This window comes from Lathyrus oleraceus, chromosome 7, assembly GCF_024323335.1.
Source record: "Lathyrus oleraceus cultivar Zhongwan6 chromosome 7, CAAS_Psat_ZW6_1.0, whole genome shotgun sequence".
Taxonomy (NCBI): domain Eukaryota; kingdom Viridiplantae; phylum Streptophyta; class Magnoliopsida; order Fabales; family Fabaceae; genus Lathyrus; species Lathyrus oleraceus.
In genome coordinates, this window is record NC_066585.1 from 498,367,238 (window position 1) to 498,393,760 (window position 26,523).

At 36.0% G+C, this 26,523-nt stretch overlaps 2 protein-coding genes across 2 annotated transcripts; one reads left to right on the forward strand and one right to left on the reverse strand.

Annotated features, from left to right (window-relative positions):
• Window positions 1–8,739: 8,739 nt before the first annotated feature.
• Window positions 8,740–12,615, forward strand: LOC127107468 (isovaleryl-CoA dehydrogenase, mitochondrial). The gene is made up of 14 exons (XM_051044754.1): window positions 8,740–9,159; window positions 9,635–9,718; window positions 9,829–9,886; window positions 9,993–10,117; window positions 10,207–10,251; window positions 10,801–10,849; window positions 10,933–11,042; window positions 11,177–11,253; window positions 11,369–11,419; window positions 11,515–11,579; window positions 11,666–11,820; window positions 11,921–11,961; window positions 12,033–12,087; window positions 12,181–12,615. The coding sequence occupies exons 1-14, from the start codon at window positions 9,052–9,054 to the stop codon at window positions 12,382–12,384; spliced, it is 1,227 nt and encodes a 408-aa protein (XP_050900711.1). The 5' UTR covers window positions 8,740–9,051; the 3' UTR covers window positions 12,385–12,615.
• A 52-nt stretch (window positions 12,616–12,667) lies between these two features.
• Window positions 12,668–17,800, reverse strand: LOC127107467 (auxin response factor 4). The gene is made up of 12 exons (XM_051044753.1): window positions 16,992–17,800; window positions 16,828–16,884; window positions 16,356–16,541; window positions 15,898–15,982; window positions 15,722–15,812; window positions 15,412–15,576; window positions 15,181–15,300; window positions 15,012–15,090; window positions 14,733–14,895; window positions 13,876–14,597; window positions 13,587–13,777; window positions 12,668–12,999 (listed from the first exon to the last, which is right to left on the reverse strand). Exons 1-12 carry the CDS (start codon window positions 17,334–17,336, stop codon window positions 12,816–12,818), a joined length of 2,388 nt encoding a protein of 795 aa, XP_050900710.1. The 5' UTR covers window positions 17,337–17,800; the 3' UTR covers window positions 12,668–12,815.
• Window positions 17,801–26,523: the final 8,723 nt, after the last annotated feature.

The following is a 26,523-nucleotide window of genomic DNA, read 5'->3' on the forward strand; positions in this document are numbered from 1 at the left end:
TTTATCACCGTTTTCGCATCCGCCCGAGGTGAGGCAATCGCCTCAACCCACTTAGAAATGTAATCAACTGCGACAAGCATATACTCGTTCCCATAAGAGGGTGGGAATGGTCCTACAAAATCGATGCCCCAACAATCAAATACTTCGACCTCTTGGATGTTTTGGAGAGGCATCTCGTCTCTCTTACCAATCCCACCGCTTCTTTGGCAACTATCACAACTTTGCGCATGGGTATGTGCGTCTTTGAAAATAGTGGGCCAATAAAATCCCGATTGAAGGATTTTAGTGGCCGTTCTCACCCCATTATAGTGTCCGTCGTAAGGCGAGTTGTGACAATGCCAAAGGATGCTCTGCACTTCATCGCCAGTAACGCATCTCCTTAAAAGGTTATCACTACCCAACTTAAACAAGTACGGGTCATCCCATATGTAATACTTGGCATCCGAAAGAAACTTCCTTTTTTGGTTCGAAGTTAGGTCGGGAGGCACAAAACCACTAGCCTTGTGGTTCGCAAAGTCTGCAAACCACGACCTAACTTGAACTTTGAACAGTTTTTCATCAGGAAATTCTTCCCGGATTTCCTTCTCCGACGCGGTAACCTCCACATTCACCAAGCGGGATAAATGATCCGCCGCCAAATTTTCCGATCCTTTCTTGTCTTTGATTTCAACATCAAATTCTTGCAACAAGAGGATCCAACAGATGAGCCTTTGCTTCGAATCCAGTTTGGTGAGCAAATATTTAATCGCCGCGTGGTCGGTATACACTACGACTTTAGACCCTATAAGATAAGATCTAAACTTTTCAAGCGCATACACTATCGCAAGTAATTCTTTTTCAGTTGTGGCATAGTTAATTTGAGCCTCATTAAGAACTTTACTTGCGTAATGTATCGCATGAAATTTTTTCTCTTTTCTTTGGCCAAGTACCGCTCCAATTGCATAGTCGCTTGCATCACACATTAGTTCAAAATTTGAATTCCAATTTGGAGCGACTATAATCGGAGCGGTAACCAATTTTTCTTTTAAAGTTTCAAAAGCTTGCAAACATTCATCGGTTAAGAGAAATACCTGGTCCTTAGCTAGCAAATTACTCAAAGGCTTAGCCACCTTTGAGAAGTCCTTGATAAAGCACCGATAGAACCCGGCGTGCCCCAAAAAGCTTCGGATTCCCTTCACATTCACCGGAGGAGGTAACTTTTCAATCACTTCAACCTTAGCTCGATCAACTTCAAGCCCCCTTGAAGAGACTTTATGGCCAAGCACGGTCCCCTCGGTCACCATGAAGTGACACTTCTCCCAATTAAGCACAAGATTGGTCTTTACACATCATTCAAGCACCGTTTTCAAGTTTGCCAAGCATAGACTAAAGGATCCACCAAATACCGAGAAGTCATCCATGAAGACTTCCATTGTTTTATCAATAAGGTCGGCAAAAATGGCTTGCACACATCGTTGGAAAGTCGCCGGTGCATTGCACAACCCAAAGGGCATTTTTCGGTATACGAACACTCCAAACGGACAAGTGAAAGCCGTCTTTTCATGATCGGCCGGGTCAACCGCAATTTGGTTATACCCGGAGTAGCCATCCAAGAAACAATAGTATTGTTGGCCCGAGAGTCTTTCGAGCATTTGATCCATGAACGGGAGTGGAAAATGGTCCTTTCGAGTTGCGGTATTCAACCGCCTATAATCAATACACATTCGCCACCTCGTTGCAACTTTAGTAGGGATCAATTCATCCTTGTCATTCCGGATCACGGTAATTCCACCTTTCTTCGGAACCACATGCACGGGACTAACCCATGGACTATCCGAGATCGGGTAAATCATTCCCGCATCCAAGAGCTTCACAACTTCCTTTCGAACAACCTCCTTCATGGTAGGATTTAAGCGGCGTTGAGGTTGAGCTACCGGCTTAAAATCCTCTTCCATCAAGATCTTGTGCATGCAATAGGAAGGGCTAATTCCTTTTAGATCGGAAAGAGTCCAACCCATGGCTTCTTGATTTTTTTTTAGCACATGGATCAAGCGGGCTTCTTCATCATTTGTCAAAAGGTTGCTTATGATGACCGGCTTTGCTTCGGTCTCATCTAGGAATACATACTTCAAAGTAGAAGGTAGTATTTTCAATTCAATAGGCGCTTTTTCGTCAATAACCTGCTTCTTCAAGTCTTCTTCCGCAACTTCCCACGGTTGTAGTTCGTCTAAACTATCAAGTTCCTTTAAGCATTCCTCAAGAGCTTGCTCTTCTTCAACGGTGAAAACCTCCAATGAGTCGTCAAGAGCTAACTCCATAGGAGATATCTCATGAATATGCTTAGAAACCTCAAAAACTGCTTCTTCGATCACATCGATGCGAAAGCTATCATTTCTATCTTTTGAATGCTTAATTGCTTCGAATAGATCGAATGTTACTTCCTCATTTTGGACTCTCACCTTCATTAAACCGTCATCAACGTCTATCATCATTCGCGCGGTTTTCATGAACGGTCGGCCCAAGATGAGCGGAGCATCATCATCTTCCTCCATATCAATAACAATAAAATCGACCGGGAAAAAGAATTTGTCGACTTTAACCAAAACATCTTGGGCTACGCCATGAGGATGGGTTGTCGACTTATCCGCCAATTGCAACGTCATTCGGATGGACTTAATTTCAATGTTGCCAAGCCTCTTTATAATAGACAAAGGTATAAGATTAATGCTTGACCCCAAGTCAATTAGTCCCTTCCCGACATAGATATCACCAATTTTAACTGGCAAAGTAACTCTTCCCGGATCAACCTCTTTTTTTGGAAGTGTCCTTTGAATAATGGCACTACAGCTCGCATCTAGGACGATGGTCTCCGGTTCCGTATACCTCCGCTTTTTTGTAAGTATGTCCTTCATGAATTTGGCATACTTGGGCATTTGCTCCAAGGCTTCGGCAAACGGAATGTTTATTTGTAGTTGTTTAAAAATATCTATGAACCGGGCGTAATGCCGTTCATTCTCCCTTTTGGACGGGGCATGAGGATAAGGGAGGTTTTGGATTGGAGTAGTGCTCACTACCTCCTTTCCCTTTGCAACTCTAGAACTCCTCCATCTAGGCTTTTTCACTTCCTCCCCCACTACTTCATCACTCGTATTTTTCTCAATCTCCACACTTTTTTCTTTTCAACTTCACCATTCTTTTCGTTATTTTCAACTTCTTCCTCCTCACTCCACTCCCCCACTTCACCATCAATATTTTCCTCCACTATTTCCTCCTCATTTTCTTTCTTTTTCTTTCTTAGTTCACTCTCAACTCTTTTGTTATTCTCACTCATCAACTCCTTCCCACTTCTCGTCATGATCGCTTTACAATGTTCCTTAGGATTTATTTGCGTGTTTGCCGAAAAGGAAGGATCGGTTTATTGTTCCGCGAGTTGCTTAACAAGTTGCCCAACTTGAGTCTCGAGATTTTTTATAGCCGCGTCGTTACTTTTTTGATTTGCCATTGACATTTGCATGAATTGCGTCAATGTCTCTTCCAACTTAGAAGTTACGACCGGCGGTTGTTGAGATTGATAAGGATTTTGGGGAGGGTTTTGACGGCTAGAAGAACCACCTTCATAACCTTGGTTATGGTAATAGTTACTTCTAGGTTGGAACCCTTGGTTCCCTTGGAAATGTGGTTGTTGATTTTGAGGGTTTGGTTGATAAGGTTGTTGTTGTTGTTGTCTCGGTTGGTAGTCCCTTTGGTTTGCCATGTAGTTTACATCTTCGAACCCCGGAGGTGGACAGAATCCGGTGTCATGCTCACCTTTGCAAAGCTCACAACAAGCTATTTGTTTAGCTTTAGAAGGTTCTCTCAACTCTTTTATTTGTTGCGTTAAGAGTTCCACTTGTTGTGAGATGAGCTTGTTTTGGGCAAGGATGGAATCGTTCGTTCCTAGTTCAAGCACTCCCGGCTTTTTCAAAGAGTTGCCTCGACTTTGACTCTGAAGATCATTTAGAGCCATTCGATTTATGATATTTGTAGCTTCTTCGGCACTTTTAGACAATAAAGAGCCACCCGAGGTAGCATCCAACAACGTCTTGCAATTTGGTTGAAGTCCATTTTTGAAAATATGGATTTGAGTCATCTCATCAAATCCATGCCCTTTACATTTCCGAAGCATGGATTTGAATCTTTCCCACGCTTCATTTAAAGATTCATTGATTCCTTGTGCAAACACTAAGATGGCCGTCTTGGATTCCATGAACCGGTTATGGGAGAAGAATCTTTCGATGAATTTCTCTTCTAACACGTTCCAGTCTGTCATGACGGCTGGTGTTTGATCTAAGTACCAATCTTTTGCTTTGCCGAGCAAAGCGTGGGGAAATAATCTTCTGAATAACGGTAGCTCCTGAGCCTGATCCACTCCGGCCGCCAATGCTATCTCATAAAATTTCGTGAGAAAAGCAAAGGGATCTTCATGGTCCATTCCGGTGAATGGACTTCCATATAATAAATTGAGAGTTCCCGTTTTCATCTCAGCTTGCCTTCCCGTGTGGTTGGCAAACTGAGCAGTGTTTCTTGGACTGTTTATGCATGGAGTAGAAATAGGTGGTGGTGGTGGCTCCATGTTAGGTATGAATGGTGGTGGATTTGTGGTAGAAGAACTTTCTCCTTGCTCTTGACGTTGTCTAGCCTGTTGCCTCCTACGTCTCGTTTTGCTATTGAGCCTCCTTGCGGTTCTCTCGATCTCAGGATCAAAAAGAAGTTCGTCCACAGGGATTTGCCCTCGCATAAAACGTAAGCTGCACACTAAACCAAACAAATTACAAGCACAAGTCAAAAATCCGAAAGCTAAAATTTAAACAACTATTGCGATGCTCGCAATATCAATTCACAATCCCCGGCAACTGCGCCATTTTGTTGATTGTATTTTTAAGTGTCAGGTTTTTGTTATCGTATCCACAGGGATTGTGAGATATCACCGCCTTTCGACAGTTGTATTAATTCTTAGCTTAAGGTAACAATGGGGTTTTGGTATTTGTCACAATATCTTGCATAAAAGCATAATAAAATGCGGTAAAAGTTTTGGTTTGAATATTTGAGAAATATTGCCAAAGTTAGGGTTCGACGATCACTTTGCATGTATATGTCTGATCAACAAAACTTATAAACTCCTTTAGATGATAAACTATTTCACAAAGTCCTCCCAATGTGTTTATCTCTAACACACATTGTGAGTTTTCCCATTTTGATCCATTGTTTATCTCTAACACAATCTATCAAAATGACAACTTTTTGGTTCAACCTTATGGTGAACAAAATCATTCATTACTATCTCTAGCTAACAAACAAGATTGGATGAAAACCTAGGTTAAGAGTTGGTAAACATCTCTCGATCATAAACCAACACAAAGAGTTTTCAATAAGAACAAAGTTTTCACCATATATTCACCATTAAAGAGTTTACAAATGAAGATCCTTACATTTACACACAAAGCTAATGATCATCTACATCTAACCTTGATAAAATGAAGGACTTAGCTACTCATTTTCATGGTAGCTTGGTCAACAAGTTTCGGAAGAAGGTTGATCAACATCCGAGTCGAATAATCGAGATTGGATGGGAATCCACCTTCTTTTTGTGAAAGATGGTTAAGAGATGAAGAGAAATGGTTTTTAGGTCACAAAAGATCCTTGGAACAATGCTGTAAAAATATCTAGAAAAAGTACAAAAGTATGGAAAAATAATCTGTGGCTCCAAAAAGTGGCACTTGCTACTTATAGAGCTGCTACTGGGCTGTCATGCTCGCTAGGCGAGCAGAATGGCTCGCCTAGCGAGCCCCTAATTGAGGCACCTGAGGCACCTGCGCCCAGAGAAACAGCCTTTCCCAGACTGTCATGTTCGCTGAGCGAACAAAACCTTCGCCTAGCGAAGGGCACGCTTCAACCTTCGCTCCAGCGAGGTTGAGAGGTTTTGCTACTGGAATGCTCGCTGGGAGCTCGCTAATGGCTTGCCTAGCGAGTGAGTGTTGGCTGCGCTTTTCACCAAGTCTGGACGTGTTCGCCACACTCCTCGCTGGAAGCTCGCCTAGCGAGTGTGGTGATGTTTGCCTCTGTTAAATACTGGAGCTTTTCGCTGGACGCTCGCCTAGCGAGTCCTTCGCCACAGCCCTCGCCTAGCGAGGAAGCTGATGAATGCTTGTTTTATTTGATTCCTTTGCCACATTTCTTGTGTCTTCATTTTCTATTATTTCATGCCTACTTCCTGCATAATAACACACAAATCAAAGGTACCAAAATAGATTATCATTGTATTGCATTTCATCTGAAACAAAGGTGGTTTCGACATTTTAGCAAGGAAATGAAGTGAAAGATGCCCATATTTGATAGCTCAAATAAGCACTTTTGGGCATCTAACAGTAGTATCCAGGATTCTTGGGATTGACATCCGAAGAAATAGAAAGCATTCAAAATTATGCTTATCTCAAGAGACATACCTACAGAAGATTCTCAACAAGTTTGGTATGTTGAATTCAAAGCCCGTTGTGACTCCGAAAAAACCTCAATTCAAGTTGAGTACAAATCAGTATCCCAATACTGAGGTCGAAAGAGCTTATATGAATATCATCACATATGCTAACATAGTAGGTTATTTAATGTATGCTATGGTCTGTACTAGACCCGACATAACATATGCAGTAAGTCTTGTAAGCAGGTACATGGAAAATCCTGGAAAGGCTCAATGGAAAGTATTGAAGTGGATTCTAAGGTATATAAATGGGTCTCTGTACAGACTAATTTATGATGGAGCATGTGATAAAAATAGTAAATCAGAAATCGAAGGGTATGTCGACTCTGATTATGCAGGTTGTATGGATTCCAAAAAATCTATTTCTGGATATGTGTTCACTATGTTTGGCACAACAATCAGTTGGAAAGCAACACTTCAGAAGGTTGTTGCCTTATCAACCACTGAGGCGGAATATGTCGCCCTCACTGAAGCTGTGAAAGAAGCATTGTGGCTTGAAGGTTTTGCTAAGGAACTAAAACTTCAAGGTCGAGTTATCACTATTAAATGTGATAGTCAAAGTTCTATACACCCGTCGAAGAACTCAACCTATCATGAGCGAACCAAACACATCGATGTGAGGCTGTATTTCGTCAAAGGGGTAATCGAGCGTGGAGAGATCCAAATGCTGAAGGTTTTGACAGATCATAATCCTACCGATATGATCACCAAGACATTACCAATTTGCAAGTTTTTCCACTATATGCAGTTGATAAAGCTGCATGAAGAAAGTTAGTTTGTTCCCTTGATGTTATAGAGTTTGTTCCAAGGTGGAGATTTGTGAGATATTGGATTGGACTCTAGTATGATCGAAGGGTAGCTTCTGGATTTGACAATCCGATAGGACCTTAGCATGTCGTGGAAGTCTGTTCACATGCTGTAGTCGAAATATGCTAGGATTGTTAGCATGTCGAATTGGCCCTGTTTGTTATTCCTAATTGTTTAAGTTAGCTTGTTCTCTAAGTTAGCTTGTGTAATGGACCTGTGTGTAAAAGTCCATTGGGTTAGTATGTTAGTTTTCTTATAAATAGCATACTAGTATCTCATCATTGCATAATGCAAATCCTAATTAGGATGAGAGAGATTATTTGCTATTCTGTAATACTTGTAATCTTGTTTGAAAGAGAAAGTAAAAAATAGTAGTTTATAACCAATTTCATTGTGTTCTTATTGTTTTCTTCTTTTCTATCCTTATGGATTTCTTACCGATCAAGAAATTAATTATACTTTGTAATTTCAACATTATTTTCACAACAACACTGATATAACACGTTGATCTTGGACGTATCTAATTACCCTACTGCAAAGAGAGCATTTTTAGCTTACCTTGCGGTTCATTTCAAAACTTATGTCATAATTACTTTGTTCACCTTACATCCAACAAAGACCGTGTAGTTTCATACGTGACTCCTCTTTTATATTTACCACATTTTTATTCTCTGTTGTTTTAATATATTGCAAGTTAACTAGTCATTTGATGTATATCTAAATATATCTCTTTTCTTTGTTGATTGATTTAAAACATTTAACTAAATTGTTTTGGACATGTTTTATATTTTAAAATTTACTCCATCATATATATATATATATATATATATATATATATATATATATATATATATATATATATATATATATATATATATATATATATATATATATATATATATATATATATATATATATATATATATATATATATATATATATATATATATATATATATATATATATATATATATATATATATATATATAAAACATGTGGATTTAGTGATCTCTTTGAATGTATATATTTTCTTCTCCACCTTAAAATGCTCGAGTTGTTATTTTCACTATTGAACGAGGATTTGACCTCAATAATTCATATTTATAATCATATATCGTTATACATTGTTCCCTAGACGAACCATCCACAATATTAGCAAAGTCAAGCGACTTTGCGCCATACGCCATCATCATGTTGATTCCAATGGTTTGTGAATTTGTGTAAACATTCATATGAAAGGAAAATAATTTTATGAGTCATAACATTGTCAAAATAAAACAAAGTCATATCATATTAAAAATCCCACCTATAGGATGTCAAATAAGCATCATTTAATGTTTTTGACAAAATTTAAGGTCCACATCGAGATCCAAACTCATGGTCTGGCCATGTGTTTGCCCAAGTAGTGAGTGTGCATTGGCATGGCTTAATGGGACCACACATCCCTAATATTGTATACTATATACACAATTATTTCTGAACGTGCATAGTCTCAAAGAGGAAAGGTTTCGTGAACAAGATCACTATCCTACTACTATCCGATTCATTCCTGATAACTCTTGTCTACCTCCATCCTTATCTCAACCCCCAAAACACCACCATTCTATATTCATTCATAGTTATATTATTACTATATCATAAGATTGCCATAGCGATATAAAACAAGAACAACAACAACTACTACTAAAGCTAACTAACCAATCATATCAATAACACACACACACACACGGTTTTATTTATTGTTGTTAAACATGCTTAGAACAAGAATCAACACAGCACGTTCCATTTTTTCATCTATTTTCAGAATCAATTCTTCTTCTTATTCCACTTCCTTCCTCTTTGACGACACACAGATTCAGGTTTCACCCTTTACTGTTTGTACTTGTTTTTCTCATGTTTTGGTCTAAATCATTGCCCCATTTTGTGTGTTTTGTAAAAATTTGATCTTTTCTCATCTGGGTTTTTTAGCTTGGTCAAAAATGATTGATCCCATTTTTCTGTATTTGTAAAAATTTGAACTTTTTCATTTGGGTTGGTAAAAAATGATGATCCCATTTTTCTGTATTTATAAAAATTTGAACTTTTTTATCTGGGTTGGTCAAAAATGATGATCTTATTTTTCTGTATTTATAAAAATTTGAACTTTTTCATTTGGGTTGGTAAAAAATGATGATCTTATTTTTCTGTATTTATAAAAATTTGAACTTTTTCATTTGGGTTTTGTTCAATTCTCTATTAGGAATAATTTGCATAGAGGTTCCAAAAGACTGCTGTGATTACTTGGTTTGTTTCATTTCATGTCATGTCTTTAATGGTTTCAAATTCCTGTTGCAGTTTAAAGAGAGTGTTGCTCAATTTGCTAATGAAAATATTGCCCCTCATGCTTCCAAAATTGACCACACTAACTATTTCCCACAGGTATGTTTCATGATATGATGATCTATTTTTGTTTTTTTAATCATCTCAATGAACAATATATAGCTCAAAGTGTGATTGAACATTGTGGTTGTGTTTCGATCTAATTTTAGGAGGTTAACTTGTGGAAAAGTATGGGAGAATTTAATCTCCATGGGATTACTGCACCGGGTAATCTCTTTTTATGAACTTATATCAGTATACTCGGCGTCTTTAGTATATGATCATGATTTTGTTGCGACAAACGTTTTCCAACTATATTTCTGCTTATTTGCAGAGGAGTATGGAGGGCTTGGTCTAGGTTACTTGTATCATTGTATAGCAATGGAAGAGATTAGCCGCGCTTCAGGATCCGTTGGTCTTTCTTATGGTGCTCATTCTAACCTATGTATCAATCAACTGGTAATTGAAGGGAACTTAAGTCTCTTTCATTGTATGCTTGACGATTTTCAAACGGAGTATTCAGAATCGCTACCTTGTGTTTGTTTTAGGTGAGGAATGGAAGCCATGCTCAGAAACAGAAATACTTGCCAAAGGTTCTAGATTCTAGTTCCCCCTAGTTTAATCTTATTTGATTCTACTTTTTCCATGAAATATTGGTTGTCTTGCCCTATTTCCATCATGTGTAATGTTTGACTTATCGGGTAAAAATGCTCTTAATAACTAGTTGCTGCGTTCGGGAGGGTTGGTTTGCTCACCTGGTTTGAGCTAAAGAGTTAAACGAGTTGAAAGAATTAGCACCTATTGTAGAAAAGATGGTGGAAAATAGATTTAGGTGGTTTGGGCATGTAGAGAGAATATCTGTAGATTTTGTGGTAAAGAAAGTATATCTGATGAAGAGAAGACAAACAATAAAAGTAGAGGAAGACTTAAAAAGACTACAAGAGAAGTTATTAAGAAATATCTCGAGATTAACGATTTGGATTGAAGCATGGTCCTGGATAGAACATTATGGAAAAAGTTGATCCATGTAACAGACCACACTTAGTGGAATAAGGCTTGGTTGTTGTTGTTGCGTATTTGTTTGTTTATTCGTTTAAAGTTAAGGCTGACTTGTTATATATTTTTGCTCTTCAATTTTGAAGCTTATCTCCGGGGATCACGTGGGAGCTTTGGCGATGAGTGAACCCAATTGTAAGATATGTGAAATTGAATAGAGTATCTTTGTCATTTAGATATTCTAAGGACTTTGCTGAGTGAATTTGTGTCTTCTGCAGCTGGGTCTGATGTTGTCAGCATGAAATGCAAGGCTGATCGTGTAGACGGAGGATATGTACTTAATGGTAACAAGATGTGGTGTACTAATGGGACCGTTGCTCAAACATTAGTAAGTTTCTTTAAATTTATCGCTTTTTTTCTTTTTCATGCTGATTGCGTTGCTGTCTGTGTTATTTTCATGATCTAGATGTATCGCATATGCTGAAATGCATAGCACACATTTGATTGTGTTGAATCGAACAGGTTGTCTATGCAAAAACAGACATAACAGCAGGGTCAAAAGGAATCACTGCATTCATCATCGAGAAGGGAATGCCTGGGTAATTTTACCGAATGACACCAATAGAATCGTGATTATTGATAAATCATTTTATTACAGTGAGAAAACTAGACGTGAAAGATGAAAACCTGACAATCGTTGCTGTTTGACTACAGATTCAGTACTGCGCAGAAATTGGATAAACTAGGGATGCGAGGAAGTGATACGTATGTATGCATGTTCCATGTTGTAATTTCGATACTGAATCCATTTCCAATTCCAACGACATGGTTTTACTGATAAAACGGAATTTTCTCGGCAGATGTGAGCTTGTCTTCGAGAATTGCTTTGTTCCAGACGAAAATGTTCTTGGGAAAGAAGGAAAAGGTCTGAAAATTTCTTTTATAATCTTTGTTTGGATAGACTTAAAGAGAAATGAGCTTATAAATAAGAGATATTTTCTTTTTGTTCAGGAGTCTATGTCATGATGTCGGGGTTGGATTTGGAAAGGCTTGTTTTATCAGGTGGTCCCCTTGGTATTATGCAGGCATGTCTCGATGTTGTCCTTCCTTATACTCGACAACGAGAGCAGTTTGGTCATCCTATTGGAGAGTTTCAGTTCATCCAGGTTCATTTCAGCAGTGGCATAATTTTTTTATTTTTCGTTATCGTGTCCTCCGTGTTGTATGTGAATCTTAGTTCAGTTTCAATTGATCTTTTGGTTACAGGGAAAAGTTGCAGACATGTATACGTCTTTACAGTCCTCAAGGTAGAAGATTTTAATGTCACTCTTCTGAATAAGTTTGCAACGAAGTCGATTGGTAACATTCTTTATTCCAGGTCTTACGTGTATTCTGTAGCTCGGGACTGTGATAACGGAAAAGTTGACCCGAAGGTGCCTCCACTTAATACAATAACTATAATATTTTCCTGTTTGCAACAAAGAAAACATTGTAAAACAAACTCTCTTGTGGTTTACTAATTTCAGGATTGTGCTGGAGTTATACTCTGTGCAGCTGAAAGAGCAACGCAGGTTGCTTTGCAGGCGATACAATGTTTAGGCGGGAACGGTTATGTGAATGAATATCCAACCGGTCGTTTCCTTAGAGATGCTAAACTCTACGAGATCGGAGCCGGAACTAGTGAGATCAGAAGAATGATTATAGGACGCGAGCTCTTCAAGGAGCAATGACATGCTAGTCCTTTGGATTTTGACTGGAACTGAGCCTCTTGGAGATGATTCTTTGTAAAAGAATTTTTCATTAATCAAATGAGAATTGTGTTAACCAAAATTGATCAACAATACAAGAAACAAAAAACTGCCATGTCATATTTGTATGTGCTCTTTTGCTGTGAAAATCTTGTAAGCAATTCAAACAATATTTTCAATTTTCTGTTAGAAATTAGTATCTATATTGATAAATTTAGAAGACAAACAACATATTTATAACAATATGAGTAATATTACACCACCATGACATGAAATCTGAAAACCATCACCATTATTCAAGAGTACACAATTCTCAAGAGGGTAGTAATCAAACATGCAGGATTAAATTTTACATGGATAATGAAATTTGTACAGAAGCAAGGACAACACAAAGTCAAGAGAGCCATGAATTTTTAAACTCTAACTACTGTTGGAGAATAATCTGGCTGACCAACTGAGGAAGACTTAGAAGGTTCAATAAGCACTGGTGCCTGTTCCAAACAGCTATGAGTATCATCATTGTTCATCCCAAATGTCATCTTCTCCACTTCTTCTTTGGTATATATATGGATCTTGGATACCACATCACAAAACTCACTGCAGCCAAAGCAAAAAAAACTTAAATAGAATAAAACAAATGGTATCAATTCAAGTCTTTCTATCGTATCAGTATATGTTGGAACAGTTGATATTCATTGATAATCTGTTTGGATATTCGTTGAATTACAAACACGACACTGACACATGTGATTACATTCAATTAATTATTTGTATCAAATCATTTCTGATGTTGTTGTGTTAGTGTCATGTCTGCGTATTTGTCTGTGTCAATGCTTCGTATCAATCATTTCTGGTGTCGTTGTGTTAGTGTCATGTTTGCGTATTTGTCTGTGTCAGTGCTTCATAGCTTATAGCATAAATGCTTATTATATAAGTTCTTATGTATAAACCATTTTTATATCAAAAGATAAAATAGTCATAGTATTTTGATATAAGTTATAAGCTATCTAGAGAGTTTGTGGAAATAAGTTGAAAATAGATTATGGACATGTCATAAGTTGTTTTCATGAGCTCTCTCAAATAGTTTCAGAGGTGTTTATGCCAGCAGATAAACTCAAATAATACAAACCATAGAGGCTCTACAAAACTGAAAAGCAGCATCCATGAGGAAGAAGAATACTTACTGCCATGGATCATCCCCCACAACCATTATGTCATTCTCACTGTCAGTGTAGAGGATTCTCCATCCCTTATCAGAGTCTCTAAGAAGGCCATCCATTCCAAATAGTTTCTCTAGTTCACTCAGAAGATCAATGTAGCCGCTCAACCTCGAGAGATCAACGGCTCTTCCAACTAAACTTCCTTGCTTGTGAACCTTCATTTAGTGTATGTTACATAGGTTTTTAAAACATCAAACATTAAAAAAGAATCAGCATATCATAATATCTTTCTGTGGTTATCATCATCTCTCACCTTTGTGCAGCTCCTTTTTGCAGTGTTCTGTAAATTTTGAGTACTAGTTTCCGCAGACAAAGGAAACCCGAATATTTTGCAGGAGTTTACCTTTCCGGTGACATTGTTATCATTCGGAACCTTTATATCAGCAGTCCCTAATGAAGCAGAAACAGAAATATTGTCCTGCAGCTTATGCTCAATTGGGAGATTAGATTCAGATCTTCTGACATCATTTCTAATGTTCCCTGCAATTGTCGACGGCGCGTTAAACCCCACATTATGTTTTGAGCTAAAGATGTTAGCTTGATCAGCTTTTTGAATATCTCCATAAGGAAAATATGCAGATTGAAAGTTGTGTTTGGTTCCTTGATGAAGGCTGAAATTTGTGCAACTTGCAATGGATTTTCCCCAAGCACCGACGTTGAAATCGACTTTTCCTGTTAGGGATTTCAGTTTACATATTTCTTGACCTTGCAAGACCCTTGGAAAGTTGTTACTTTCCATAAAGCCTGCGTAACCGAAAGGGTGAACACTCATAAGCTCAGAAGAGGTAACTACTTTTCCTATTCCAGTTGATGCAAGATTTTGATAATGACTTGAAGAGCTCAAATCAAAACCTGGCTGGTTGGTTCCTTTGTCACATCCGTAGTATAGCGACATAAAACCTGAATTTTCTTGACCTTGCAAGACCTTTGGTGATCTTACCGACTCCTCAAAGCCCATCATTCCACTGCTTCTTTCTACCAGAAATGAAACAATGAAAGAATATGATTAGGATTGAAACCATTTCTAGAAATTTCCTTAATGCCAGCCATGGCCCTGATACGTTAAGTTAAGCATCATTAAGGATTTCATATCGCCATTAGGATTCGTACCAGTGGTAAGGTGACTGGGCGAGGCAACCTGCAGACTGGTCCGCGGTTTCTTCAGTCTTGGAGAAGACTGAATGCTTAGAGGAGGCAGAGGAGTCGAAGGATCAATCTCCCATGGAGATATTCGGTCTTGATGATTAGTCTCCATATCCTCATCCCATCGGACCTGTTCGATGCCATAAAAAGCTTACATATTATAACTGTTTGATAATTAAAAACATTCGACTTTAATCCTATTTACGCTAAAAGACGTATAAATGTAAAGCAAAATTTCAAATGTACCATCAAGCACCTCCATTTGGATTTAGGCCATCTATAGGGATCCACATCATTCATTCCAATCAACATACCACTACTACACCTTCAAGATAAGAAGATAAAATCATGTCAATATATTTTTCTGAGAGAAGAAATCACAGTAAAAAGTTATAATAGTCATACTCTACATTACCTTCTTTCGGGCGATTCGTCCATTTCAAATCTCATTTTGAATCTTGTCCCTATGGTCACTGGATTCTTGATGCTTTTAACATATTTTTGGAAGGGAACCACAAATTCGGCATGACTTGCTCTGTATTGATTTATATTTCCACAACAAAATCAAAATTATAGGATAAGTAATTGCAGTGTAAACTTCATGCATCTTGCAAAGTAAAAAGAAGTGATTATTTAGTACTAGTACCTTGGACTATAGAAAACATGAAACATGCTTTTGGTGGAAATAGCATTTGCCACAGAAGAAAGGAAATTAGGATAACAGTTCTTGTTACCAATAACTGATTCAGGAAGACCATTTCTAGGCCTAACAGCTCTTCTGATTCCCAATCTCAACTCTCCATTTTCACCCCTAGAAAGACATTCATAAGCAGCAATGATTTGAAAGACACTGTAAATGGTCGGTTTCTCGATAGAAATTAGTCATTGCGAGGCCGGTAGATACTTCGCACCAATAACATAGTTGAAGTTCACTGGAGTGATGAATAGATATGTACCTTAGAAAGAGCACAGCATCACCAGAAACAAGATTCTTTTGGTTCACGAAAATGCTCCAGCCAGTAGTGAGTAGATGCCGCCTCGGCTGACCTGACAAATTACCACAATATTTTGTGTATCAATTAATCATTTTATGAAACAACACCTTTTTCTTTTTCAAATCAAATTACACTACCTCTATAAATATGACGAAATTTCCACTCCACACCATGCAAGTCTTTAGCAACAAGCTCTTGAGAGGGTCTCTGCAGCTTATAATCCTATTTAACGTAAAGAGTAATCCATAAGCGTATAGCTTATAAGTGTTTCATGTATAAACTTCCTGAAGAGCTTACGAAAATAAGCTGAAAACAACTTACGGACATGTCACAAGTAGTTTCTATAACAAAAGATACGATAAAATCAAACTGTTGTCATAAGCTATTCTGAAGAGCTTATGAAAACATCCTGATAACAGCTTATGGATATGTCATAAACTGTTTTCACAAACTCTCTCAAGCACTTTCAGAAAGTTCTTATGTCAGTAGAGAAACTCAAATAATTCAATCCAAACAGAAGGAATCAAACTTCAATGTCTCATGGAAACGTAGGCTAATCAAACTTCAAAGAGACCGTCGTTGAACGATTTCATACCAAAGGAGGAAAACAGTCTTCAGCAGCTCTACGAGGCACAGAGAAGCCACCATGAGTGCTGGTATCAGAAACTGTTAGTGTCTTGCAGAACATGTGAGGAGTAGATTTTGTAGGTGACCCTCCATCTCCCTCTTCATCTCCTTCTAATTCCTCAACTTCGTTTCCCTCCATATGCATACCTGCCAACTGAAAAGCCAAAGCAATCCATCTAACCAAACTCTCTATTTGGATGAACAACTTAATTAAGCTCTTATAATATAAGCGTTCATCATATAAGTGCTTATGCATAAGCTATTTTTAATTTTTTATGAAATATTAAATAAAAGTAGACTATTTTCATATACAATATAAGCTGTTTTCATAAGCTATCCCGAAGCCCTTTTAAAAATAAGCCGAAAACAAATAGATAAGTTCAAATAAGTCTCAATTTGGAAACACACACCAAACATAAAGAACTTGAATAAAAACAAACCTCAGCCTGAGGAAGCAAAGTAACTTGTGTATAAACCTCATCATTCTCCTTGTTGGCCTGTTAGAGGAAACAACAACTTAAGCAAAACTAAAAGAGTAACACAGAGAATGTTACATGAATTAAGTATACACTAGTTAATCCAAAGAGTAAAATTGAGTACTCACAAGTAGCTGTATATTGACAACCCTGCAAAAGATCTGTGGCTGAAGATCATAGGTCGGTATCTCCAATTGTTTAAAAGGAGAGAAAGAAGCAAATTGTTCTAAGTGACCTTGTGGAAGATAAACCACAACATTTCCTTTCTTAGGAAGAGAAATTAGAGGTCCAGCACAAGCATGCCAAAGCTCAAGATAAGAAGAAGAAGCAAGTGGTGAAGTGGAACTAGAAGATGAACAAGTGGAAGGGGACAAACAACAAACACATGAAGTGCAACCTTTTTCACAATCCTTAATGCATAATGCATCATTCTTCTCAATTTCAGTCACTTCATGGTTCAGATCAATTTCCATGAACACTTAGTTTGTTTCTTAAGAGAGTCAAATGGAATTAAGAACACCCCAAGAGAAAAAATCACAAGTTTATTTAAAGACAGTAAAGAGGGTGGCACCAAAAGTGAAATTAAGAAAAGTGGAAGCTACAGTGTTATGGAAATGAGGTTATTTTTTAATCATGAAAAGAAATTCATGTTCCAAACAAGGGTTAAAGAAAGAAAGAGAGAAAGAGTATTTATTTATCAAATGATAACAAGAAATTCAAAGTATGATTCCATTATCTCCATTTGAAGGTACACAGAGGAGGGAGCAGAAGACAGAGACAATTGCATAGGAAGCACAGAAACAAAAGGAAAGAAAAGGCAATGTGGTTGTGACTTTTGGAATTAAACTGTTAGAGTCTTAGAGATAGAGTGAGAAATAGTGTATGTGTGTTGGGTGGAGGGGACATGCTAAGACAGTACAGGACCAATCCTTCCCCACACACACTTTCCTTTGCCTTTTTTTATTTTATTTGTTCATGATCTATGATTAAACACATATACTAGATACCACATTGATATTGTATTTGAGTTAGAGAATGTTCATGATCTATGATTAAACACATTTACTACATACCACATTCCACATTTATATTGTATTAGATTGAGTCTTGAAAGTGTTTATATAAAGCCATATCTATAATTTATAAATTAGTTTTGTAAAAATGAGTTAGTTTAAACTCTAATATATATGAAGTTGTTTTCTTATAATATACTACGCAATGATGTATCTACTAGATGATATTAGGTGAATCATAAAAGTGTGCAGGAGAGACTATTATACAATATCTATAATTTAGCCACGATTAAACAATAATTAACTAAGGTTTTATTATATATTTATCAAAGTTAAATCATAATTAAATAAGATTATATACCATTTTTGTCATAATTGAACATTGTCATAATTAAATAAGATTATATACTTAGACCTCTCATATGACAACAATTATGTTTTTAAGTAAAGACTATTATTTTATTTTATTTGAAGTGTGGAGAATTATTATATTATTAAGAGCAATTATATTTTATTAATTATGTAGCTTTATATTTAGAATAAATAGGAGAAGATTTAGGGGAGTTGATTATCTTGGAACTTGATTGGAAAATGTCATTTTGGCTCTGGGGAGATGAACACTTTTGAAATTTTGCAAGATTACTTTGTAATTTAAAAGGATTTTTTCTATTTTCTTTTGTATATCAGTTGGTTTTTATCAACCGATATCCAAATAGTTATGATCTGAGATAATAAACTCACAATAGGAAAAAAAATGGACATGTTATATTGACGACAACAGTGATGCCTATTGATGGCTGAATAATATTAAGAGGCATTTTGATGTTGTGGGAACATCGAAGAGTGAGAAAATTGCTATCAGCGGTGAAAGCCTTGAGAGATTGTGCTCTCGTATTCTGGAAGTGGTGAAGTTAATGTCATCTACGTGTAAATTGGAGAATGTTTCATGTTGCATTACTTTGGCATTTTAACCCAGAGTGTAGACACCTTCTATATATATATATATATATATATTATATATATATATATATATATATATATATATATATATATATATATATATATATAAGGAAGATGGTGAATTTGAATTGGAAATTGATTCTTTGATGTCTCATATATTCAACCTTTAACAAGAAGAAACAAATAAAGGATATTTCATTTTCATTCAGATAATGGAAGAGAGAGATGAGGAAAAGGTAGACATCACAAAAGTAGAAGATGCTAGAAATCCTCCAGAGAATGTCATTGTGGAAAAGCAACAAGAAACAAGAGCATATTTTTGCAAATTTACTATTATCAACAAATACTTTAATGGACATGGTGCAAATATGACGTTTGAATTGAGGATCAAAATATCTTCGGGGTCTTTGGTAAAGTGTGGATTATATTCTGCTTTGATCGAAATGGCGCTATTAATGCCTATTGTTGTCATATATGTTTTTTAATCAAACATGCTTCGATCGAAATGGCGCTAATGCCCATTGTTGTCATATATGTTTTTGGATCAAACATACCATCCAAAATAGTGATTATGATCTAGACATTAGTTATCATGTTTCCCGCTTGTTATATCCCTCTACTTCAAATTGTGGAACTCTAACAAACACTTGGGTAACCTTACACCTTGAGGAGAAGGTAAATTTTTAGGGTGGATTATTGTTAGACATCTTATTGAAATAATGTATAATATGAAGAGGCAACATTATTTATATCAATCATGGGAAAGTTACCGCGGAACATAAGGCAATTATTTTATGGGATATTTACTGCTAGTTATTATTGGAAATTTAATAAAACCTATGGAGAACTTCACTGCACAATCGATAATTGAAAGAAGAATAGAAAAGATGAAAATTGGGGAAGAAATGGAATTAGGGTTTTGACAAGAGAAAGAATAAGAATATATTGTTTCTGCAGAGTTTCTCTGTGGTCTCAAACAAATTTTATTCAACTCTGCAACTTCACTTCTTCAATGTGTTATAATCAATAATAAGGGTTACTCTCTATTTATAGGTTGAGTTTGATTGCTTCCTAAGCAAAACTCCAACTAACCTAATTCAGCTAAAGTTACAAAATAAGCCTAAGTCAAAAATATCTGTCGAGTAACCTGCTTCGACATTTCGACCTAAACCTTTTCTACCTTTTCTTGCCTATGTCGAGCAACCTGCTTCGACACAAGAAATTACAATTCAACACACCACTTAACTCATTGTGTCTAAGTTATATATATTCATCATAGATCTTAGCTTTTTGGACACTTTGACCTAGACTCCTTTCGTCATGATGTCTGCAATCTGATTCTCAAATATGCAGTTTTCCAAGTTCAACTTCCCTTTTGCAACTTGCTTTCAAAGATAATGAAACCTCATTTTGATGTGTTTGCTTCGTCCATGCGTTATTGTATTCTTCTCTAGATTGATAACATACATGTTATCAATTTTCATGGTAATCGCTTCATGATTCTTCCCTATAATTTCTTAGACCAAATTCACCATCCATGTTGCTTGACATGCACAGAGAGAAACAACTAAGTATTCTGCTTCACATAACGATAATGCCATTAATGGTTCCTTTCTTGAACTCCAAGCAACTGGTGCACCACCTAGCATAAACACATAGCCAACTGTGGATTTTATATCCTCAACACCACTACACCAACTTGAGTAAGTGTATCCCACTAAATTGCATTCTTTTCCTTCATAAATTGTAGGAAACAAAACGACATAGTTGAGAGTTTCTTTCAGATACCTTAGTATCCTCTTCGTCACTACTAGGTGTGATACCTTTGACTTCTACATGAATCTACTCACCATACCTACACTGTATGCTAGATCAGACTTTGTGTGACAAAGGTATTTAAGTGATCCAATGAGTCTTCTATTTTGTGTTGGATTGACATCATCTTCATATGTGTCTTTCTACAGTTGCAATTTGGGCTCAACTGGAGTCGAAGTTGGGTTCAATCTTGCATCTTAAATCTCTTGAGTGTTTCACCCGAATATATTCTTTGATGCATCATTAATCCTCTACTACTATTCTAGAATTAGATACCAAGGAAGTATGAGAGATTTCCCAAGTCTGACATTTCAAACTCCTCACTTAGGTCATGTTTGAAGTCTTCGATCTCCTTCTTGAAACTTTTTGTTATTAACAGATCATCGACATTAAGACATAGTATAAGCAACTAAATATTACTTCTTCTTAGATATACTTCATGCTTAGTTGTGCACTTCATAAATTCCTCCTCCCTTAGGAAACTGTATATCTTCTTATTCCAAGATCTTTGAGCTTTCTTAAGTCCATACAAGGCTTTATGCAGCATGTATACCTTTCTTTCTTTGCCATATTTCACAAATCTAGCTGGTTGTGCAACATAAAATTCTTCATCTTAGGGCCATTCAGGAATTCACATTTCACATCCATCTAACATATGTGGCAGTTGTTCATGTTTGCTAGACAAACAACCAACCTGATTGTTACGATCCTAACAACAGGTGCAAATACTTCATCGAAGTCGATTCCTTCCTTATGAAGAAATCCTTTCGCCACAAGTCTTGCCTTGTATCGAGTTACTTCACCTTTGGGATTCAACTTCACCTTGTATATCCACTTCACATCGATTTACTTATTTCCTTTAGGAAATTTGACAAGTGACCAAGTGTTTTTGACTTCGGTGGACTTCAGTTCCTCATTCATTGCTTTCACCCACTTTGAATCCTTCAATGCTTTAGCAGCATTTACTGGTTCGACATTTGCATAGAAAACATAGTGTACCAGATCACCTTCATCATCGACCACATCATCTGATGTAATCGCACATTCATGCAACCTTGCATGCACGTGTATTATCCTTTGAGGTCTGCTTGCGCTTGCTTGTCCTCTGACTTCTTCTTGTCGAACTCCTCGTTTGACTTCACTTTCTAGTTCTTCACATAAGATTCTCACTGAATCTTTCTTGACATTTTCAGTAAAATCCCATTCCCTAAGCTCATTTATGATCACGTCCATGGTGATCACTACTTGCTTGTTCACTGGGTTGAACAACTTGTAACCTCTATTCGAATGATATCCTATTAGAATCATTTGATTTGACTTGTCATAAAGTTTTCTTCTCAACTGATCTAGCACATGTCTATAGGCTATAGATCCAAATACTTTCAGATGACTCAAGCTAGGATTGACACCAGAGCAACATTCTTTTGGCGTAATTCCTTATATCCTTTTCATAATCTTGAGCTTTAAACCACTTTGTCTTTCAAACATATATTTAAACTTTGCAAACACCTCGATCACTTCACTTTTCTTCTTGACCAGGTAAGCCCATAGTTTTCGACTGATATCATCTATGGATGTGACAAAGTATTTGTTATCTCCAATCGAGTCCACCTAGATAGGACCACATACATCAGAGAATATGATTTCAAGAATTGCCTTCTACTTGCTTCCTGCATCCTTGCTGAAGTTGTTATTGTGTTACTTTGCCTGCACACATTTCTCACATACTTCATTTGGAATGTCAATTTCTGGTAACCTAGAAACGATATTTCTTCTTTTCAAATATATGATGTCTTTGAAATTGAGATGACCAAGTTTATAGTGTCATATCCATTCATCCCTGGTAGCTGCAGTTGCAAGGCACTTGTGCTCCATCATATTAAGTTCAACCTTGAAGGTTCTATTATGAGACATTGGAGCCTTCAAGATAAACCTTCCACCTGAGGAGATAACTCTTATCATCTTGTCTTTGATCGATACTTTGTAGTCTTTTCGACCAACTGCCTTATGCTGAGAAAATTACTTTTCATGACTGGTATATATAGTACATTTGAAATTACTGACCTCTTGCCATCTTTTCTCATAATCAGAACATCACCAACATCTTCAGCTGCTAGAGTATTGTCATTTGAATTTTTTACCATGTTCTTCATTTAGGGTTTTATGTTGAGAAACCAATATTTCCTACCAGTCATGTATGATGAACATCCTGAGTCAAAGTACTATTGATGCTGGAATATTTCTTCATCTCTTGTTATGACCATCAACAACATCTATTATTCTTCATGCTTTGCAAACTTTGCATCAGTTTTCTAATTCTTCTATTTTTCAGCACAATCACTTGAGTAATGACTATACTTCTGACAATTGAAATACTAAATGTGACTTTTGTCAGGTTTTGGACCATTACGTCTTCCTCTATTTGCAACACCACCTCTTTAGTTGTTTTGGTATGAGGACTTTCTCTGATTTGACCATCCTCTTTCTTGCTAATTTTGACCAGTCGAATTGTTGTAGCCTCATCTACCTTTGTTGTTGAACCACTTCCCTTTACCTCTCTTTTCTCTTGCTGATTGTCCTGCAAAGCCACATCACTTTTCGACTTGCTTGCACCTCTTTCATCCATTCTTTGTTCGTGAGATTCAAGCGTCCCTTGAAGCTATTCCTTTGTCAATGTTGACAAATATTTTAACTCTTTTATGGCTACTACCACATGGTCGAATTTTGGAGCAAATGACCTCAAGATCTTTGCAACAACTGATCTTGATGTCAACACTTCTTCGTATACCTTGATTTGATTCACCAGTTTTGTAACCCTAGTGAAAAAATAAGGTATGCTTTCATTGTCTTCCATCTAAATCAATTTATACGTTCTTTTGTGAGTTTGTAACCTTACCTCTTTCACCTTTTTTGCGCCTCCAAGCAATTTCTCAAAAAAAATTCCATGTTTCTTTCGCTGAATCAACACCACTCATCTTTTCTAAATTACTCTAATCAACACATTGATGAATTATAAAGAGAGCTTTATAATCTTTCTTCTTCAATTCTTTGTGTGCATCCTTTTTTTCATCCGTTGTGTTTTCTTCGAGCGGCGTCACTCCCTCCTTCATAAGATCTCAAATATGTTGACAAAAGAAAATAACCTTCACCTGTTTACACCAATTCTCAAAATTTTAACCATTTAGAATTTGGAGACTCGCTGGAAAATGTCCATTCGGATGATTCAACGCCATTGTTTTTTCTTCCCACGAATCGCTCAGTCAGTGCTCTAGATACTAGATGTTGGAAATTCACCAAAAACTATGGAGAACCTCACTGCACAATCGATAATTTAAAGAAGAATAGAAAAGATAAAAATTGGGGAAGAAAGAGAATTAGGGTTTTGACGAGAGAAAGAAGAAGAAGAAATTATTTTTACAGAGTTTCTCTCTACTCTCAAACAAATTTTATTCAATTGTGCAATTGCACTTCTTCAATGTGTTACAATCAATAATAAGGGTTACTCCCTATTTATAGGTTGAGTTTGCTTGCTCCATAAGCAAAACTCCAACTAACCTAATTCAGCTAAAATTACAAAATAAGCCTAAGTCAAAAATCTCTGTCGAGCAACCTGCTTCGACATTTCGACCTAAACCCTTTCGACATTTTCTTGCCTCTGTCGAGCAACTTGCTTCGACAAAAGGTATTACAATTCAATAGTTATGAGGTGGTACTGTTGTGAGAAATAATTAATTATAAAATTATCAATGTCTATTTAGTTCTAGGTGGTGTATAATTATAAAAGGGAAAGACACATTGGGTAAACATTTTTCTTATCGGAGGAATTATTAAGTAGTTAATGGTAGAGACCCAAATCTCAACATTTGGGAAAGAGAGATGACAAACTCTCAAGTCCTGGTGTGTTTGTGTCCTATAATTTTGTATTATATCCTATAATTATTGTAATGTGTTTATATGTAATATTTTGATTTTGAATCATTCCACGAAGTTAATAGCAATAAAGTATTAGTATTGTGAAATTACTTTTCTATTGGGAACTGGTTTCTATCAAGTGATATTAAAGCAATTCTGATGTAGGAAGATTCTCTAGGTGTTATGAAAATTTTGGCACGAAGATGATTGCATATTTGATTCCAAGATTTTGATGGTATGGATGTTTGTTGGTGGTTGATCCAAGCAGATAAACATTTTGGGTCAAGAAAGATGAGTGAAAAGATGAAACTTTGTTGGGTTATTTCATTTGGATTGAAAGGCGGTGCTCTAATTGATGACTTTCTTGAAAGAAGAGAAATTCAAATACTTGGTGATATTTTTCAAAGGTCGTTCTCTAAAAATTCCAACCAGAAGTTTGAGATTATCTTATGGATTCGTATAATGAAGAACATGAAAGCAAAGATGACTATGGAATTAAGATGAGAATCAAGAACCAATAGCATTTCAAGCTGAAGAAAATATTTGTAGCGAAGTTGAAGACTCACAAATTTAAAACTACAGTGAAAAAGAAGTTTGTATAATGGATGTCGAATTCGGTTGCGAGGGCGACAAAGTGAATAATTTGTATTCATTGACGGGGGTGATTAACTTAAAGGAAAGGCGAAGATTACCATAAAAGTCGAGAATGACCCCATGAGAGGGATGGGTGAGCATAAAACAAATGTTTTGTAAATGTTGATCCCATGCATGCATGTTAGACAATCTGCTAACATCACCCGTGCAATCACACTTAAGAAATTCTACAACAGGGAAAGTTAGAGAATTATGATTCAGAGATGGACTAAATAAACTACCACAGTATGAACGGTTAGAACAACAATCACCATTATTGAAACCACCAGATGTCAAGCATCACATGATGGTGTTTGTTGATATTCCTAAGATAAAGTCTAGAAACAAAAAAGTTCTATTACGAGTGTCATTGTCGTCCCTAACACCTAATCACGAAAGGATTGACAATAACTATAAAATTTGATTATGGAAAAAAAAATTCTACTTTGTGTACAACTCAATCTTTCATCTTTAATTTATGAGATCTTGGAGGATACATTTTTATATAGTGTATTTATTTCATCCTGAGGATAACGTGAATAGTTATGACACAATATTATTGAACCTCGGATATGATTAAACAATTATATTTTTAAGTAACAATTATTATATTATTAAAAATAGTTAATAAAAAATTATTATATTATTAGAAGCAATTAAATTTAGAATAAAGAAAATAAAATAAAACGAGTTTGATTATCTTGAAATTTGACTAAAGTCATTAGGCATTAAGGAAGTTGTAGATCTTCGAAATTCTATAGTATTATTTTATAAATTAAATTAAAATTTTTAATTTTTTCTATATCAGTCGATTTCTTCTATTGACTACACAAACATTTCATTTTATTACGTAAAAAAATGGATTTTAAATATTTTCAAATATAATTATAAAATAACCATTAATATTACATAATTAAAAATTAATTTTCCATTTCTTTGATCAGTGTGATTGTGGGGTGAGTGATTAAGGTCCTACCCCAGACAACATAAGTTGATGTATAGAGATAAATAAACAATCAATCAATGACAAGTTTTCCTTTGTCTGTGCATTTCTTTTCCCTTTTGTGAATTTGCAAATCATTTCATGAAAGACTACAATTTCAAAGGAAACATAATCTGTAGACTGTCTAGGTTGAGGGATAATAATTCACAATATAAAATATCTAAATACATAGAGAGTATTATGATGATACTCCAATAAAATATAATTAAAAATTTGTATATATAAAATGAAATATAATATGTGATCATAATTTCATTCATGTAAAATTGATTTTAATATGATTAGGTAATGTCGATTGTAAATAATTCTTAACTTAATATTTAA